The sequence below is a fragment of the Drosophila miranda genome, chromosome XR (genome assembly GCF_003369915.1).
Source record: "Drosophila miranda strain MSH22 chromosome XR, D.miranda_PacBio2.1, whole genome shotgun sequence".
Classification (NCBI taxonomy): Eukaryota; Metazoa; Arthropoda; class Insecta; order Diptera; family Drosophilidae; genus Drosophila; species Drosophila miranda.
The window spans coordinates 4,165,126-4,181,047 of NC_046674.1; the positions used below are offsets into that span (position 1 = coordinate 4,165,126).

General features: G+C 48.7%; 1 protein-coding gene across 3 annotated transcripts in view; it reads right to left on the reverse strand.

The window, feature by feature from the left end:
• The window catches only part of LOC108151697 (calcium uniporter protein, mitochondrial), a 42,534-nt gene that overhangs the window by 4,849 nt on the left and 21,763 nt on the right, over positions 1-15,922 (reverse strand). Inside the window, exon 3 of one of the 3 annotated variants that reach the window (XM_033388113.1) lies at positions 723-1,043. The exons of the other annotated variants lie outside the window; for them this stretch is intronic. Within the exon in view, the coding sequence (XP_033244004.1) occupies positions 723-1,043 (321 nt within the window). The remainder of the gene's footprint in view (positions 1-722; positions 1,044-15,922) is intronic. 3 annotated transcript variants of the gene reach the window in all.

Genomic DNA, 15,922 nt, shown 5'->3' on the forward strand with positions numbered 1-15,922 from the left:
TCCACGTGTCTGTGTGTGGAGTGTGTGGTGTGGTGTGTGTGTGTGTGTGTGTGTGATTACATGAGCAGGAGCTGTCTGCTCCATCCTCCCGCTCCTTCCTCCGTTTTCTGCCACACATGCAAAAATTGTCCTTTGTGCAGTATTAAAAATGCCAGGAATTGTGGCCGCCTTCGTGTTTGCATATTTTTTTGTGATTTAATTTTTGTCGGTACCACATTTTCAGCAAGATTCGCGTGCCACTGCCACAGGATCTGTCTCTCTCGCTCTCTCTCTCTCTCTGCCTCCCTTCGAGTGTGTGCGAGTGTGTGTGTGTGTGTGTGTGTGGCCATGCCGCGTGCCTCTGCATTTAAATCAAATTATAAAGCCGCAGCGCAGTCGCTGAGCTGTTGGCCAGCCTTAAATGCATAATACAGTACGAACTACGAAGCACGAGGCAAGCCCCAAGCTGCAGGCAGAACAGGCATAAAATACAATAAAAAATAAACGAACATACGCTTTAATTGAACGATAAAAACAAAGGGGAGCCCCAGCCGCCCGGACAGACAGGACTGGCTGGCAGGACAGGCCGGAGCCAAGGCCGTTTAGCGGGTAAGTCGCTGGGGTTTCGGGGATTAGAAAGACACGACCACAGTGCGACGCCCTGTACTTTGGTTTCCGCTTGATTGGCGGACACAGGCATTCCTGTGCGCTCCTCGTAGTCCTGTTCCTCTGGTGCTACCTACCATGCTGTGCTGCAGTCTGGCTGTCGAGAGCAGGACTCCCGCTCGTGTTCGAATTATTTACGAGCTGCTGCACGGCCAAGATTGCCACTGCTGCCGTCCCGGGCATCCCAGCGCCAGCGCCAGGGCCCCGGCCCCCGCCACCTGTCACCTCCATCATCGACAAATTGGAGTCTGTTTCCGCAGAGGAGGCTGCTCGGGGGGGCGTGGGCCCTGTCTGGGTCGCTGTTAGGCGTTCGACTAGCGCCTGCTTCCTGCCCGTTGCACTCAGTCCGAGGGCTCGCAGGCGTGTCCTCAGCTCTGGCAAAGTGAGTCGCGTGATATCTGCACCCATCCCCCCCACATGATAATGATAGGCGTGGCAGAGCAGGGCGGGGCGCAAATAGAGGCGTGCCGACAAAAAAAAAGGTGATGGAAAAAAAAAAAAGAAGAAATTAAAAAGGGAAAATTTCCATCAAAAGGTGCGCTGTGGAGGCCCCCCCCCTCCCCCTTTCAGGGGGCAAACAAAAAGATGAGGAAGCGCAGTAAAAATGGTGGCACGTGCAGTTAACGCCACAAAAGAGTGCACATGAAAAGCAGAGTCGGAAAATGTGCTTAACAAAATGTACACAAGGAAAAAGCATGAAAAATGTTGACGCCGAGGCCCACGCTCCAAGGGGCAGGAAGAGGCGCCTCCGGACCCGTGACATCTGTTTTTATTCTTCTCTTTTTCTTATCGGAAAAAACAGGGAAATGGCACGCACACATACAAAAGGGGGGGGGGGGTAAGGAGGCTGCGTGGGCGTTGGCCATCAAACGAAATGCAAGGACATTAAATTTAATGGCTCTGTGAGGCTTCAGCCTTAAAATTAACACAATGACAGTCCCGATTGCCATCATGCAGGAGGCATGACAACAGATCAGATCAGAGCAGGACGAATGACGGATGGCATGAGGATTTATGATGGAAAAATAAAGGAAATAAAGGAAAGAAATAAGGAAAAACTGTGGCATTCCTTCCCTGATTTGTTCATAAATGCCTGACCCCCCCACCCCGCCACCCCTCTGCCCCCTACAGCAGCTGCTAAACTAAGGATAAAAGTTCTCCAGGCTGCCGCTTCGCATTATTTCAATTCATTTATTCCTGTTTAATGAATTTTCCATCCAAAAGTCCCTCCCCCCACACACATCGGATGCCAGGCGACTTTAAGCTCATAAAATATTTATGAAATTGCCGAAACAGGAGACACAAAATCTTGTAAAATATCCCTGTTTTATGTGGCCCTTTATTTGTGGTTTATTTTCGGTTTACTGTCGGGTTTATTTATTGGCATTTGGCCAATGGGCATCATATAATCACAGAAACAGATTTCCCCAAAGCCTCTTCCAAAATCGATTGGACCCCCAGGTAACAGAAAGGCCCCCCCCCCCTCTGCCACTCTTTCAATGCAGATTTTCCGACAATTAAATCCGCATCATATTTTCCAACAATTAAATTCGGGGAGGGAGGGGGTGGGGGTAGGAAGATAGACATGGATACTGTTGCCATGAAAGCTGCGGCTGCTGCCACGCCGGGTATCCACTTAATTAATGGAAAAAGGCCGCCGCCTGCCCCGCCCTCAATTGCAGGCCGCTTTTCGCTGATTCTCAAAACTCAAACAAGCGTGAGGCAAGCGGGGAGGGGCTTTGTGGCAGCCACAATCGCACCGCACCGCACCGCACCGCAGCGCTAACCTCTTTTGTGTTTTTGCATTGTGCTTAGGCCTTTTAATATTTCAACGAAACGCCGTTTGCTTTATATTTTATTCCACGCCGTGTTCTCCGGCTCTCACCTTGAGCCCCATTCTATTCTGTGGTTCTGTGGCTCTGCGGCTTGGGGCACGGCACCCTCTCCATCTGCATCTCTTGCATCTCTCCCGCATATGTTCTTCATTTTCCGCCGCATAAGCCGAAGGCAGCCTCAACTGCAGAGTAATCCCCGAACTGTGGGCCAAGACAAACAGCAAGTACTCTGTCCCCCTGCCCCCCTGCTCCCTGCCCCACCTTGCAAAACAATAATGGAGGGGGATGGGCTGGATGGATGGCAACTTCAAATGCAGGGCCCCCGTCGAGTGGCCTGCCGCACAAAAGTAGGCAACGAATTTTCGCTCTTCTGTTTGCCAGCCCTTCCGCGAAGTGGAAACCTTCAAACGCTTCAATCCCGTAGAGTATTTCCCCCGGACAGTCCCTTCTAAACTTGGCACAGAGCCTCGCAAGCGGCTAGGAATCGAAAAAAGGAATCGCTGTGGCCAGAAAGTCTCGAAAAACCTAGCGATTCGTGAGAATATTGCATTAAAATATTCGTTAATCGTCTTTTTACACAACTTTTACGGGGCAAATTGCAAATCTGATTTGGCCAAGAAGGTCGACAGACCACCAGGGATTATCGAGAGATAAATCGAATATTCGAATAAAAAATTTCTCAAGGGACAAAACCCACAGTTTTTTTTGCCATAAACCGCATAATAATTATTCGATTCTGATTCCATTCCATCCATAACTTGTGTCTACCCATCGAGGGTGCAGCCAGGGTACACGAAATCCATCGAGTGCCATCGGGAAGCCATCTCTAATGCAATTTGTGCCGTCGAGTGCACACAGATACACACAGATACACACACAGAGACACACACACTCGTGTGGGAAATATTTATGGCCAAAGAAAGAAATCTGTTTTTAGCATTGCATTAAAAATTGAAGCGATTGAGGCGGAGAGTGCAGGCCTAAACGAGGTCATGGCTTGGCCCAAAGGATGTGCCGTTATTTATGTACTTGGAAGGGAATGTGATTTCGGAGGTAATGCATATCGTATGTCTCGGTTTTTGTTACCCATCAAAATCTCGGAGATGGCCCATCATTTAGTGGCCTCTGGAAACAGTATTCTCTTTATAAACTCCTTCCTTTGATGTGCGGCTTCCCTTTTTAGGCACCCACTGAACCACTGAACCACTGAACCTTGAGGGATCCCATCTCTCCCTCCCTCTCCCTCTCGTCCGCTCACCTTGGACTCTCGACGCACAGGGCGGAAATTGTGTGTTTCCCTGGGCGCCTCTCCATGTGTAATCCTCTGGCCCTTTGGGAAAACAAGAGGAAAGCCTCGCATGCCTGGGTAAACTCTTTAAGCACTTCACATGGGCGCCAACGAGGACATTGAGGCTCTCGAGTGGGAGACGACACAACAACGTGACGTGTCTGTCTGTGGGCAGGCTCCTCCTTCTTGCCACTTGCCACTTGCCACTTGCTCCTTGCCTCACTCATTATACAGATAACGCCCTCGCCCTCGCCCTCGTCGCTGCCTCTGAGGGCACCCAGAAGTTAAATTAATTGCACAAACTTTTTGCAAATTAAATGTCAAGCCAAACACTACTTTATCCGTTGCAGCACTGAAGGAGACCGAGCAGAGCCCCAGGAAGGAGCCCGGACAGGACTAAATATTTGAGCTTGATTTTTATTTGGCTACGAGTCCGTCCCGGCACATTTTGCACGTCAAAATAGGCTCCGGACAGAGTCACAGCCTCTGCTATGGCGGCACGATGGGCAACGGATATTTTCGAACGTCACAAACATCAACATCGTCGTCCCGCCAGCGGGAGAAGCGGTAAGTGGAAGGACCCCCCCCCCCCCCCCCCCCCTGAATTGTGGGTCAAGTCTCTGGAGAGAGAGAGAGACAGGGAGTTGTGGCTAATAAAGGGGTTGGCCAAGGGGGGCTGCGGAAAGCCATAAAAGTTGCAAGCATATGAGGCTGCCGCTGCCAGCATCTGTCGCCTTAATCAGAACATCGATATTTGTGGCATGTGGCATGGGGCATGGGCAATGTGGTTGGGTTTACTTTATGACTTTGACAAATAGTCGACCGAAAAACCAAAGTATTTTCTTGTAAATTTCTTGTGCCACTTAATGAACTGTGAGGAATGTCCCCCTACCAGCCAGAATAAATCCTTTCAACATTCGCAACTTAAATGCCACTTTCCAAGGACCTGAGAGGAGCGCCAAGCCAAGTTTGCCGCTTTTCAACTTTTTCAATTGTGTTCACAGTCGCAGTGGCAGGCAGAAGCCTCTTTGTGGCACGTGTGAAAGTAGGGAACGCAAGAGAAAACTTTCGAGGGCCAAAAGGAAATGTTAATTCCTTGGGATTTGCTGCAAACACAATTAGGCGAGAGCCAGGACGGACGGGAGGGACGCGCGGGAGGGACGGGACAACTGGTTGACCTTTGAATACCCAAGTAGGGGCTCAAAATCGAATTGATTTGCCAAGTTAATTGCCAGCAAAAGAGAACAGAAAACTGAGAGCAGAGAGAGGCAGAGAGGCAGAGAACTGAAGGCCAAAACATAAGGGATTTGGTGTCTGGCAATTAATTAAACGCCAAAGCCAGCCGGAAGGGGCGGCAATTAAAAATGGCCATCGTCTCGTTGCCTACATGAGACGGATAAATGGTGGCATAGATGTCCAGGGCCAGGGCCAGGTCCAGGACGTGGGCGTGGGCGTGGGCTGCAGCTCGAATTCCAATGCTCCTCCATCGAGGGCTGCCGCAAACATTTTCCAATTAATATTGAGAGGCGGCGCATTCCCCATGCGAAGCATTTTTCAATTAAGTTTTCCAGAATGCGCTTCTAGAATTCACTCCATAATTAGTTGGTCCTTAGATGGTTGTGGCAGCTATGCGTAGACTTGCAGCACACCTCGTTTTGGGGGGGGGGGGGGGCAGGCACACACACACAAGAGTATCCCTGTCACTGAAGCCCCTTCCCCTTCCCCTTCCCCTTCCCCTTCCCCTGTCTCTGTTCCAAAAATTGAATTGTTCTCTGGCTGTAAATTTTCTTGTGCCGCTTTTGCTACGACAGGGACGAGGCAGAGAGGGAGGGAATATACGGCTTCATTTGCATATAGAGTGTGTGTGTGGGGTGTGGGGTGTGGGGTGGAGATATTGACAGACCGTTAGCAAGTCGAGCCAGAGGGGGGCGGGGGAGGGAAATGATACATAAAGATGTTCCACGAGATACAACAGCGATTCGATGACAATTTTTTCGGCCACTGGGCGGCACAAACACAAACACCAATCGATTTATGCATAACATACACAAAGAGGGGCACAGAGGGGCAGGAGGCGTGGCATATCCAGCCATCCGTCCACCACTCTCCGTTCTTCATGGCCGGCGATGATGATGGTGGATTGTGGATGGTGATGGCATTTGGTCACGTATCAAACGTTGTAGCTGTGAATTTTTATTGAATGTCTACACACACACACACACACAGACACACACACGCGCATACATATAGAAATAAAGGGCCTGGCCATGGGGTGGAGGATGACTGATTCATGTCTATAGGTGTGTGGGTGTAGTGGTATGCGTGTGACGTGTAAGGCTTGTTGTACTTCTCTCTCTTTCGCCTCGTTTTAGCCGCTTTTCGCCTCGCAACTTACCTGTAAATGGAGTAAAAAAAGAGAGATCAAATCGAGGAAATAGATCGTTAGCAAAATGTTTTTACGACACATAAAGGGCTTAATTCTGGGCTTAATTCGAATTGCATTGCATACTTTTGGGCTGCGGGCGAAATTTGATGCCACTGCAGAGTGCCATCGAGCGGCATTGCATACTTTCGGGCTGCAAACTTTTTAACGAATATTTCGATGTTCATTAAAAAAGTTTGAAGCCCATTCGGGCCATGCCCATGCCCAAATAAAAAACCCCCAAAAAATATATATATAAAGCCAACAACAGGAGCTGCCAAGTACCAGGGATAATCGACAGCCGACAACTTTTGCGCATATATTTCGGAATTTAATTCCAAGGCATACAAAAAAAACCCCCCAGAAAGCCAGAGAGCTGGAGAGCGAGATAGGACCGGCAACAATTTACCAATTAGAATGTGCCACAACTTTTGTGGCACACAAAAATAAGTACAAAATAATTGCATTCCCTCTTTCGTTTCGCTGCCATCCGCTGCCATCCTTCCGCTGCGGTTTATGACGACTGCACGAGCATAATAAATATTTCACACTAAATTGCACAATGAGTGTTAAAAGAGAGGCTAAAGAAGGAAACGCGAAACGAGAGACAGGCCCCCGGGCCCCAGGACCCGGATCGGGGCTCAAATGAAGCGAAACGAGAACCGAATGAGTGAGGGGCTACAAATTGTCGGCAAATGTGTGTGTGTGTCTGCGAATGACAGCAAAAGTGGGGGGCAAAATAAAGCAGAACCTGAGACAATTTCCGCGAAACGAGCGAACGAGCGACAGCCGCCTGAAAGCAGGCAACACAAAATTGCCAGCCAGCCAGCCAGCCAGCCTATGGGTGGAGGGGCGGGTGAGGCGTCATGGCGTAACGAGCGAGAATATCGCTTGAGACCCGGCTACTCCTTAACAACTCATTGTCTACCCATACCTGGCTGGCTGGGGCTTTCTTCTCTCAGGCTTTCACTGGGAGGATGCCAATGTCTGTCCGGCGAGGCGGATAATATTCTGGGTTGTCTCGATGTCAAGTCTGTTGCTGTTGTTGCCTCTACAGGCTCTCCCCCTCCCCCTCACTCTCTGATAACCTGTCTGATTATCTTCCAAGTCAGATTTTCGTAATGCACAGACTGACAGACCCCAGCCCTTGGCCCAAAGCAATTTGCAAGAGTAGTAACCCCCCCGCCCCACCTTCCCGCGGGCACACATGCATCCATTCATCCGCCTGTCTATCCATCGACTGACTGACGTTTAAGTAAACACACGTTTGCAACTATTTGCATTTATTTGGGGAAGCAGAGACGCCCCTACCACCCCCCACACCCCACCACCGTATGCGATCCATTAACCCCCCCTCTACCGAGCCCCACACACACGTACTCCATCGAATTGTTTGTATTTTCCGAGTACGCATACAGGAAAATACATCCGAGTATTTCCATATATTTTCATATCCTTGCGGCTAACAATATTTGGCCTGATCTCCGTCCTGGAGACTCTCTGGAGTACGCAATATTTTATTCGTAAAAATGGCTACGGACACGGACACGGCCAGTACAGTGCAGTACATAAATTTATGCATGCATTCTAGTTTATGTGTCAAAACAGCGTAAACAAGTTTGCAATTTCTTCTCTTGGCCCCTCTGGAAAAATGCAAAGGCAAAAAACAACAGCAACACAAAAACAATGCACTAAGTTTTCTTTAACAGAGAGACAGGGAAAAAGTGACTTTGACGGGGGCGGGGGGGATGGGGTCCAGGGGGGCAGGGTGGATGGAAGGCATATGTTTTATTTATTTGCTGCTTAGAACTTTATTCTCCTCCGCTTGTTCTGGCTCTATTCTGGCTTCTCTTTCCACCTCCATTCTTAAAGCCTCCTCTCCCTCCCCCTCTCCCTCTCTCACCCTCTTATTCTCTGCACTTTGTTGCTGGCAATGCTTTTGGCTTAGGACGCTTTATTGCACTTCTCGACTTTGGCAACTTTAAAGCGGCAGAAAAATACACAGCAAAGCAGGCAAGAACTTCCCCCCCAGAGACCCCAGAGACCCCATAGACCAAAGGGGTACCCTGTAATGGGGAAAACAGTCGAAAAGAACTCAAATGGTTACCAAAGAGGGATTTAGTTGTTGTCCAAAGGGTCTCCTGGCTGCCATTATTAACCGATTGTTATGATTTTGGGTTTTAAGGGGGATATTATCATTGTATTTAATCATGCCAAAGCAGAGCCCCATAGCTTCAAAAATGTGGAAACCACAAGAAATAACATACGATATTCTTTAGAAAAGATACACCCCATGGCTCTGGGGGTGCTAGAGGGTATCAAGGAACCCCCGAGTGGAACTTCTGCAGTCGAGGAGGACACACAGCGAACAGCCATTACATCTCTGCTCGTCCAGAACGTGCCTCATGTCTCAGAGGAGGCGCCCAGTGCCGCCCCCCCCCGCCTCCCACAACGTGACAGCAACTGGGAAAGGGTATCCCCGTCGCTCAAGAGCGCTTGTTGTGTCATGCGGCCATGATTTGCCCAACTTTCGAGAACGATTCAAGCCCAAGAGAAATAAAAAAGCGAGGAAAGCGGAGCAAAGCGGAGAAAGCGAGAAAAAATGAAACGACGAGCGGGCATTTGTGCAAGATTTGTTTTAATTTAAAGGAACTCTTATTTCCATTTCGTTGCATTTTCAATATGCACTTTGAAGATATTTGCTCTGCCTCTGCCTCTGCCTCTGCCTCTGCTTTGCTCTGCCATCTCCCAAAGAGAGAGAGAGAGAAGGAGGCCAAAACGGAGGATAAATCAATGGGCAACAAATCACTGGCTGTGCAGCGCTCTATAAATATTCAACACGGAGGGGCACGGTCTGTCAATCGCTTGCAGCGCACGTTGCAACTGCATTAGACATTGCCTTTCATTCCTTTTTGGCCAACGGCCACGGCCACGGCCAATAGCCACGGCCAGGGAGTATTCTGCTTCCAAATTGGCCAAAAGGCATTGCATTGTGGGGCAGTTGCTGTTGCCCCCGGACTGTGCCCCCCACACGTCTAGCAGTACAATATTCCGCTGGAGGATTCAAGTTGATGGCGCCATTGGAGGAGGGACGCGAGGGCGACCTGCAGGTCATAGCTCAAGTACATGCCAGCTCTCTTCAATCCCAATGATCATCTGGGGGGCGGCAGCCCCAAAGAGCAGTTCATATCAATTTATGCAGGACGTGATGCTGCCCCCAAACTTGGATATAAATTGGGGCAACACCAAATGAAGGGCGAGACTTGAAAGCCAGAGGGAAAAACCGGGGAAAACTATAACCAAATCATGGCGTAATGCCAATCAAAGATAAAAGATATTCCCCATGGAATTCCACAATTAAAACTTTTATTTCGTAAAGCTTTTCCAGCTTTTCCAGCATTTCCCCCCCCACCCCAAAGAACTCTTTTAAAAGAATCTGTCGTCACAGTTGACTTATTTTGCACCAAAAACCAAAAAGCTGAAACGGAGTTCTGCCAAAATCGTATTTCATAAAAACACAACTCTTTTGTGCGGTGCGGAGCGGTGCGGTGCGGCTCTGAAAAGGGGCTGAAAGAGCAAAAATTATTTCATTGGTTTCACGGTGGCTGGGCACTAGCCTTCCACAGAGAGCGAGCGAGAGGGCGAGAGGGAGACCCACAGAGAGACCGAACAAAAAAAAAAAACAAAAGGCGACAAAACAGGAAGCCCATTCACCCCCTAAGCTCCAATCAAAAGCCAAATCCAAAGCAAAGGCCATAACCAGTGGCAGAGCTCCATGCGTGCCTGGCAACCAATTCAAAAAACCAGTCAAAATGGGAAAACGAAAGCAGTGGGGAAAAGCAGTGGGGAAAAGCAGTGGGGAAAAGCAGTGGGGAAAAGCAGAGCCAGGCCCGCTCTGGACAGGTCATTTCCCAACCGTTGGCTGTCGTCGCCCCACACACACGTCACAACAGCATTAAAAAGTCATTTTTAGGTGGCCAAAAACAGTGGCGGTGGCAGTGGCACGGAGCCAGCCACGCGGTGGCATTTGCATCAAATTTGACGGCTCTTCTGCGCTTCACTGCCCCACCGTGTGGCGACAATAAGCCACTGAGTGGTGCAAGCCGCTCACTTCCGGCAAAGAGCGGCAGAGAGAGGGAGAGAGAGAGAGAGAGAGCGTGAGTAAACGCATTTCCGGCGCTCCAGCAAGGCGGAGTGCGGCTCTCCGATGATGAAACACCTGACAAGAGCAGCGGCAGGCACTGCGAAAGTGCGAGTGTACGTCAAAGGTTCAACGAGTGTACGAGAGAGTGTACCCATGGGCTCCATCGCCCCATCGCCCCATAGTTCATCCGAGTTCAAAGCCCAAACAACACACAAAAGCCGACCCATTGCCCATTGGGAACTTTTTCGTTTTGCATTATTCACGAGCACGTTGCCACATGGCGTACCCAGAGGGGCCACGAGGGAGGGCGAGGGGTGGGTGGGGGGGCAACATCTTCAAGAGTGAAAATTCGAGTGGGCTTCAACTTGAAGAAAATTGTATGTTTCCCACTGTTTGTTTTTATTTTCGGTTAGCAAGCAAACAAATCTCTCCCTCTCTCCCTCTCTCCCTCTCACCCTCTCTCTCTCCTTCTTTTTTTTGCGTGCCCCAACAGCTTGGCTCCCAAGTCATTTGTCATTCAAAAGGCATCATCCACTCGCAGACGAAAGGGTTGCCTCCCCCGTGCGGATTACAAATTCACTTTTGATGGTGCGGCAATTGCAATTTTCAAGCTGCCACCAGCTGTGGCACGACGACCCAATCGCCCAATAATGAGCCGAGTTTCTGCCACTGGCTTTTGTTTAATTGAGCTCCAAATTACTTTTCACTTTGCGATAACGATTAAACATGAAATTTTCATTAACAGCGCGAGGCCATAAGCACACGAAAGGCGGCCCCAAAGTGGGGGGCCGACGGTTTGATACCCTATAACCCTTTAAAAGTGATTCCATTCGATTGAATTATGATTTGGAAGATGTATCTTCAGAATCTACATCGTTTTCCATACAAAAGATCGAAAAGATCGAGCGAGTGAGCCTGGGGTTGACGCACGAGCAAAACGAGCGCCCAGGGAAATAATAGAAAAAATATTCATAATATTTGCACAAAAAATATATCTTTTTAGAGGCTTTTTGTAAGTATTTATCTCCTGCTCCGAAAAAACCCCAATACCCCCCGTCGCCTCTCCTAAAGGGTATACCATAAAAAAACAACAACAAAAACTTTGTAACTCGAGAGTTGCTCGTAAAATCACTCTTTTGTTTGTAGCAAGCGAACAATAAACACAAAAAAGAGCAAAAAAAGGGTGCACAGTGGAGTGGGGCTGGAGGGCTCTGCCACTTGCCACTGAAAAAGGTTAACAAAATAATAAACAAATGCCAGCGACGTCAGCGTTGACAGAGGTGCTGCTGCCGCTGCCGCTGCGCAGCCGCCACTTGCCTCAGAGTCTGCGTCAGCGGCGCTTGCGCTCAACATTTTTGGATTTTCAGTCAACGGCGAGACGTAAAAGCGGCAACAACCAGAGGAAATCAAAGCCGAAGCGGGTGCGAGGAGAAAATAATAGCGAAAAAGTGAGAGAAGGGAAAACCGTAGAGAAAAGCCGAGCTGAGAACAGTGGCAGAGAGAGAGAGAGAGAGAGAGCGCGAGAAGTGCGAAAGAGAGAGAGAGAAAAGTGTGTGCAGCATAGAAATTTCGCGCGTGTTTTCCACATATTTTTTTGTGTTGTGTTTTTTTTTGGCATGACGCTTTGGCCATTTCATGGACAATAAACACATTTTGCATTAACCACAAAAATCAACAAACTGTGCAAAAGGCGGCCGCGGCGCCCCGCCCATCAATAGAAAGCATTCATCCAAGTGGGAGCTGGGGGGTGGGGGGGGGGGGGGGGGAAGGGAGGGGAGGGCCGTATGTATTTGCACTTGGCCAAGACGCCGCCGCCGCCGCTGAAGCCGCAATGAAGATGTGGGCCACAAAACCACAGACAAACAACAGAAACATCAATCGGTCATTGTGTGTGCGTGTGCGTGCGTGTGTGTGTGTGTGTGTGTGTCTGTACTGTAAATATTTTCGAATATCTGGAAACATCATCGTTTGCATTAGGAGAGCCTTAAGGAATCAATGAGGCGCATTGAATGGCTCATTAATTTACATGAATTAAACATTTCGGAATACATTCCATTTGCCATTCAGGCTGGGCTTCAAACCATCAATTAATTGGAGTGCAACGGGGAGTGTGCAGAAATCCTGCCAAGGCTTCTCTCTGATGGTGGCCATTACCTATCGGTGGGCTAATGATCCCACCCCGACAGAATCCGGGCAAATATGCACCTCAAAACCTATTACCCTCAAAACAGGGACCATAATCGTGTTTTCGTTTCTCCACTTTCCGATGATTGAGTATCCTGCGACAAACTGCGAAACTTATTTGTCCGCTCATTGACAACGGACGCTTCCCGCTCTCTTCTGTCCTCTGGCTGCTCCTGCAGCCAACTTTTCACATAATTGATGTCCCTGCCTGCAGCAGTGTCTCTCCACGTCGGAACCGCGCGAAGCAGATCGCGTGCAAAAGGCTGCAAATGCAATTTGTGGGCGACCGCAGCAGCAGAAACGGCAGCAGCGGCAGCGCCAGCGCCAGCGACAGCAAATTGATTTAGCATTTATTTCGCCCGTCAGTAACGCAGTCTATTCCGTTATTCTCCTACTCTCCTCTCCCTCTCCCTCCCTTCTTCATTGCTTCTTCTGTACTTCCATTGGCCTGCAGCAGCAGCCATGATGTTGCGGCAGCAGCCAGCAATTTAGCCGAAAATGTCATTTGAAATGTCGCCGGTCGTTCGCCACCGCCACCGTCATCGCCCCATCGTCATCGCCCCATCGTCATGCCCATCCTCATTATTGTTGTCATCATTATTTTCTTCTCATCGCTTTGGGCCCCGTATCTGGATTTCGACAGGTTTTTCATACCCTTTCAAGAGGGTATTTTTGTTCCGATTAGAAGTTTGCCCAGCATGAATCGGATGTCTTTCCTGTATGCCTTTTCCTACACTTTGCTCGTTTGCCTCTCTCTCTCTCTCCTCAGCCTGGAGTGTGAGCTTCTGTGTGACGCATTTTTGAGCGATCGCATGATTTTGCCTCTCCCGTTCTCTTGCCATTCAAACCGCAGCCGACGGCGCTCGCTCTTTCGATTGGACATTGGACTTTCTTCGGATGCTGCCTTCCCTTTAACCCTATAGTGCTTGTGGGGTATTTTTCTTCCTCTCAGCAGAAAGGCAGAAACGAAAGAATATACATATGCCCTGCTTAGAGGCTGTTGACAGGGTATCTGCAGCGGCGGCACCCTGGGGCCTCGTGCCTCACAAATTTGGTAATGCAGTTCGGGTATCCATATCTATAGATGTCTAGTCATTGGATCTGTGTCTCTGACAATACGCTCTGATTATTCCGGTTGCGTTGCGATGCGCTGCGTTGCGCGGTGCACGGTGGGTTCGTTCTTTTATTTAATATTAATTCTATTTTTCACAATTCCAAAAATATGTACATTCGTTTGTGCTGCTGTATTGTCTGCTGCCTGTGTGAAAATGCCAATTGAAAATGATTTTATTCATGGATTTTATTAGCTGCTGCCTTTTTCTGAGGTCGAGAGGGGGCAGGGCAGGAGATTTACGCTTCGTTTGTTGGATTTTCTGCAAATGTTTTTTTTTTTATATATGTATGTATATTACTTTTTTTGTATTTGCTGCTGCAGCCGTGCCTGTTGTTGTTGTTTGTTCATTCGTGGGCGCCGGGGCCGCTGTGGTTGTTGTTGTTGGCCATGTAAATCGCGCTTTCTGTTGTTGGTTTTTCTCGTACTCCTCGTACTACATCCAATAGATATCTGTGTTAATTAATTTGAGTCCGTCATGCGAGTGTTTTTCGCATTTTCCATTTCCATTTCCATTTTAGCACGAATATGCTGATTTTTAGTTTCTATTTATTTTCTCTTGTTTGAATAATTTACTTAAATATTTTAAAGGCCTTTAAATTGTATTTATTTCTTTTTGCATTGGTTTTTTTTTTCTGTTTGCTGGTTTTATGCTAAATAATTTGTGGCACTTTAATTAGCTTTGTTTTCTGGTTTCTCAGATTATTTATTTAACGCCTGAAGCGTCCGAAGCAATAAATATTTGGTTTTTTTTTTCGTTTATCGTTTTTTTGCGCGATTAAAGTCGCCTGCTAATCACAGGAAAATCGCACGCAAATCGCTTTTGTGCGGCTTTTTTTTGTGGCATGGCCTCGCGGCAGAGCAGATGCTGCTGCTGTCGAGAAATAAATGCGGCGCGTGTCACAATAAAATTAAGTTTTCAAATGAAACAAAAGGCCAGCACGTGACATGAAAGCAGAAACGCAATTTTTCGCAATTTTGTGTTGCAGTTTAAAAAAAAAAAGCGAGAAAAAGGAGAAAAAAAGTGAGAAACAAGAGAGAAATAATGCCGACACAATGAATGTTTATGGCATTTCGTGGTGGTACTCGTAAAAAGTAATTAGCAAGTGTATGCCCCATACATACACACACACACATACATACATATGTATGTGGCAGGAACCGAGGCCCGAATCCTTGGGTACCGGAAAAGCATTTCACATTTCATCAGCGAAAACAATCGTAATCATAAAAGTGTCCGATTTTATTGGCTGGAAAAACTAAACACGCAACGAATTATCGGGCGGCATGCCACACAGTGTGGTGACATCCCGCCCAATGGGCTTTTAATTGAAACAGAAAGCAGGGTATGCCGCAACACCCGACAGAATGTTGCACAAACAAACACGGGCAAGCAGAGCAGCGGCAGCAGACACATTAACCCCACAGTGCCCCCAAAATGGAGAGAGCAATAGAAATAGAAAATAAATAATAGTACTCCTCGTCGAGTACCTATGCAAGCCCGAAAGCCCGAGGCCAGAAATGAGGCCAGAGCTTGCGAGCAGAGTAAGAGTACTCTCTGGCTCCTTAGTTTTTATGCTCCTCCCATAAAGTGGGGGCCAGGCGCCGGCTCTGAGATGTGGAGCGAGAGTGGCATTTGTTTCAGGACAAGGCCGCCCCGCCACACACTCACAGCACGGCAGGATGTGCTGGAGCTGGCTGGAGCCAGGAATATCAACGGTAGCCAGAGGGCGCAGGAGGGAGCTGGGGGCAGCAGCCATCCGGCAGCCGCCAGAATGGCGCCCCAATGGCATCCAATGGATCGCCGCATAGTTAAACATTAGTTGGCAGCATTTGCAATTGTAATGGCAAATGCTGGGTCCCCTGCTTGGTGGCCCGTGCCCCGTGCCCCGTGCCCCATGCCCCTGCAATATGCAGCCATCCGGTAAAATGTGTGCTCTGAAGTGGCGCCGCCTATGCCAGGAGGTCGACCAGAAGGCAGGAGGCAGGAGGCACTGACAATTAGCATGGCAACAATCGGTGGCAAGGCCACTGCAAAGTTCCAATATTCATGGAGATTTGGCTCACGAAAAGTTCACTTGCTGTGGCTCACATTATGCAGAGAGATTATAGAGCGGAGGAGAGGCCAAAGAGTAGGGCAGGGGGGAGAGGAGAAAGAGAGAAAATCCTGGGGATAGATTATCATCTGAGAGATACATTTTGGACCCGAAATGGAAGTTTTTCCCACTCAAATGTGGTTCACGATTTGGGTTGCACTTTTCACCGAATCATCGAGTTGCCAGCAGCCCCCTGG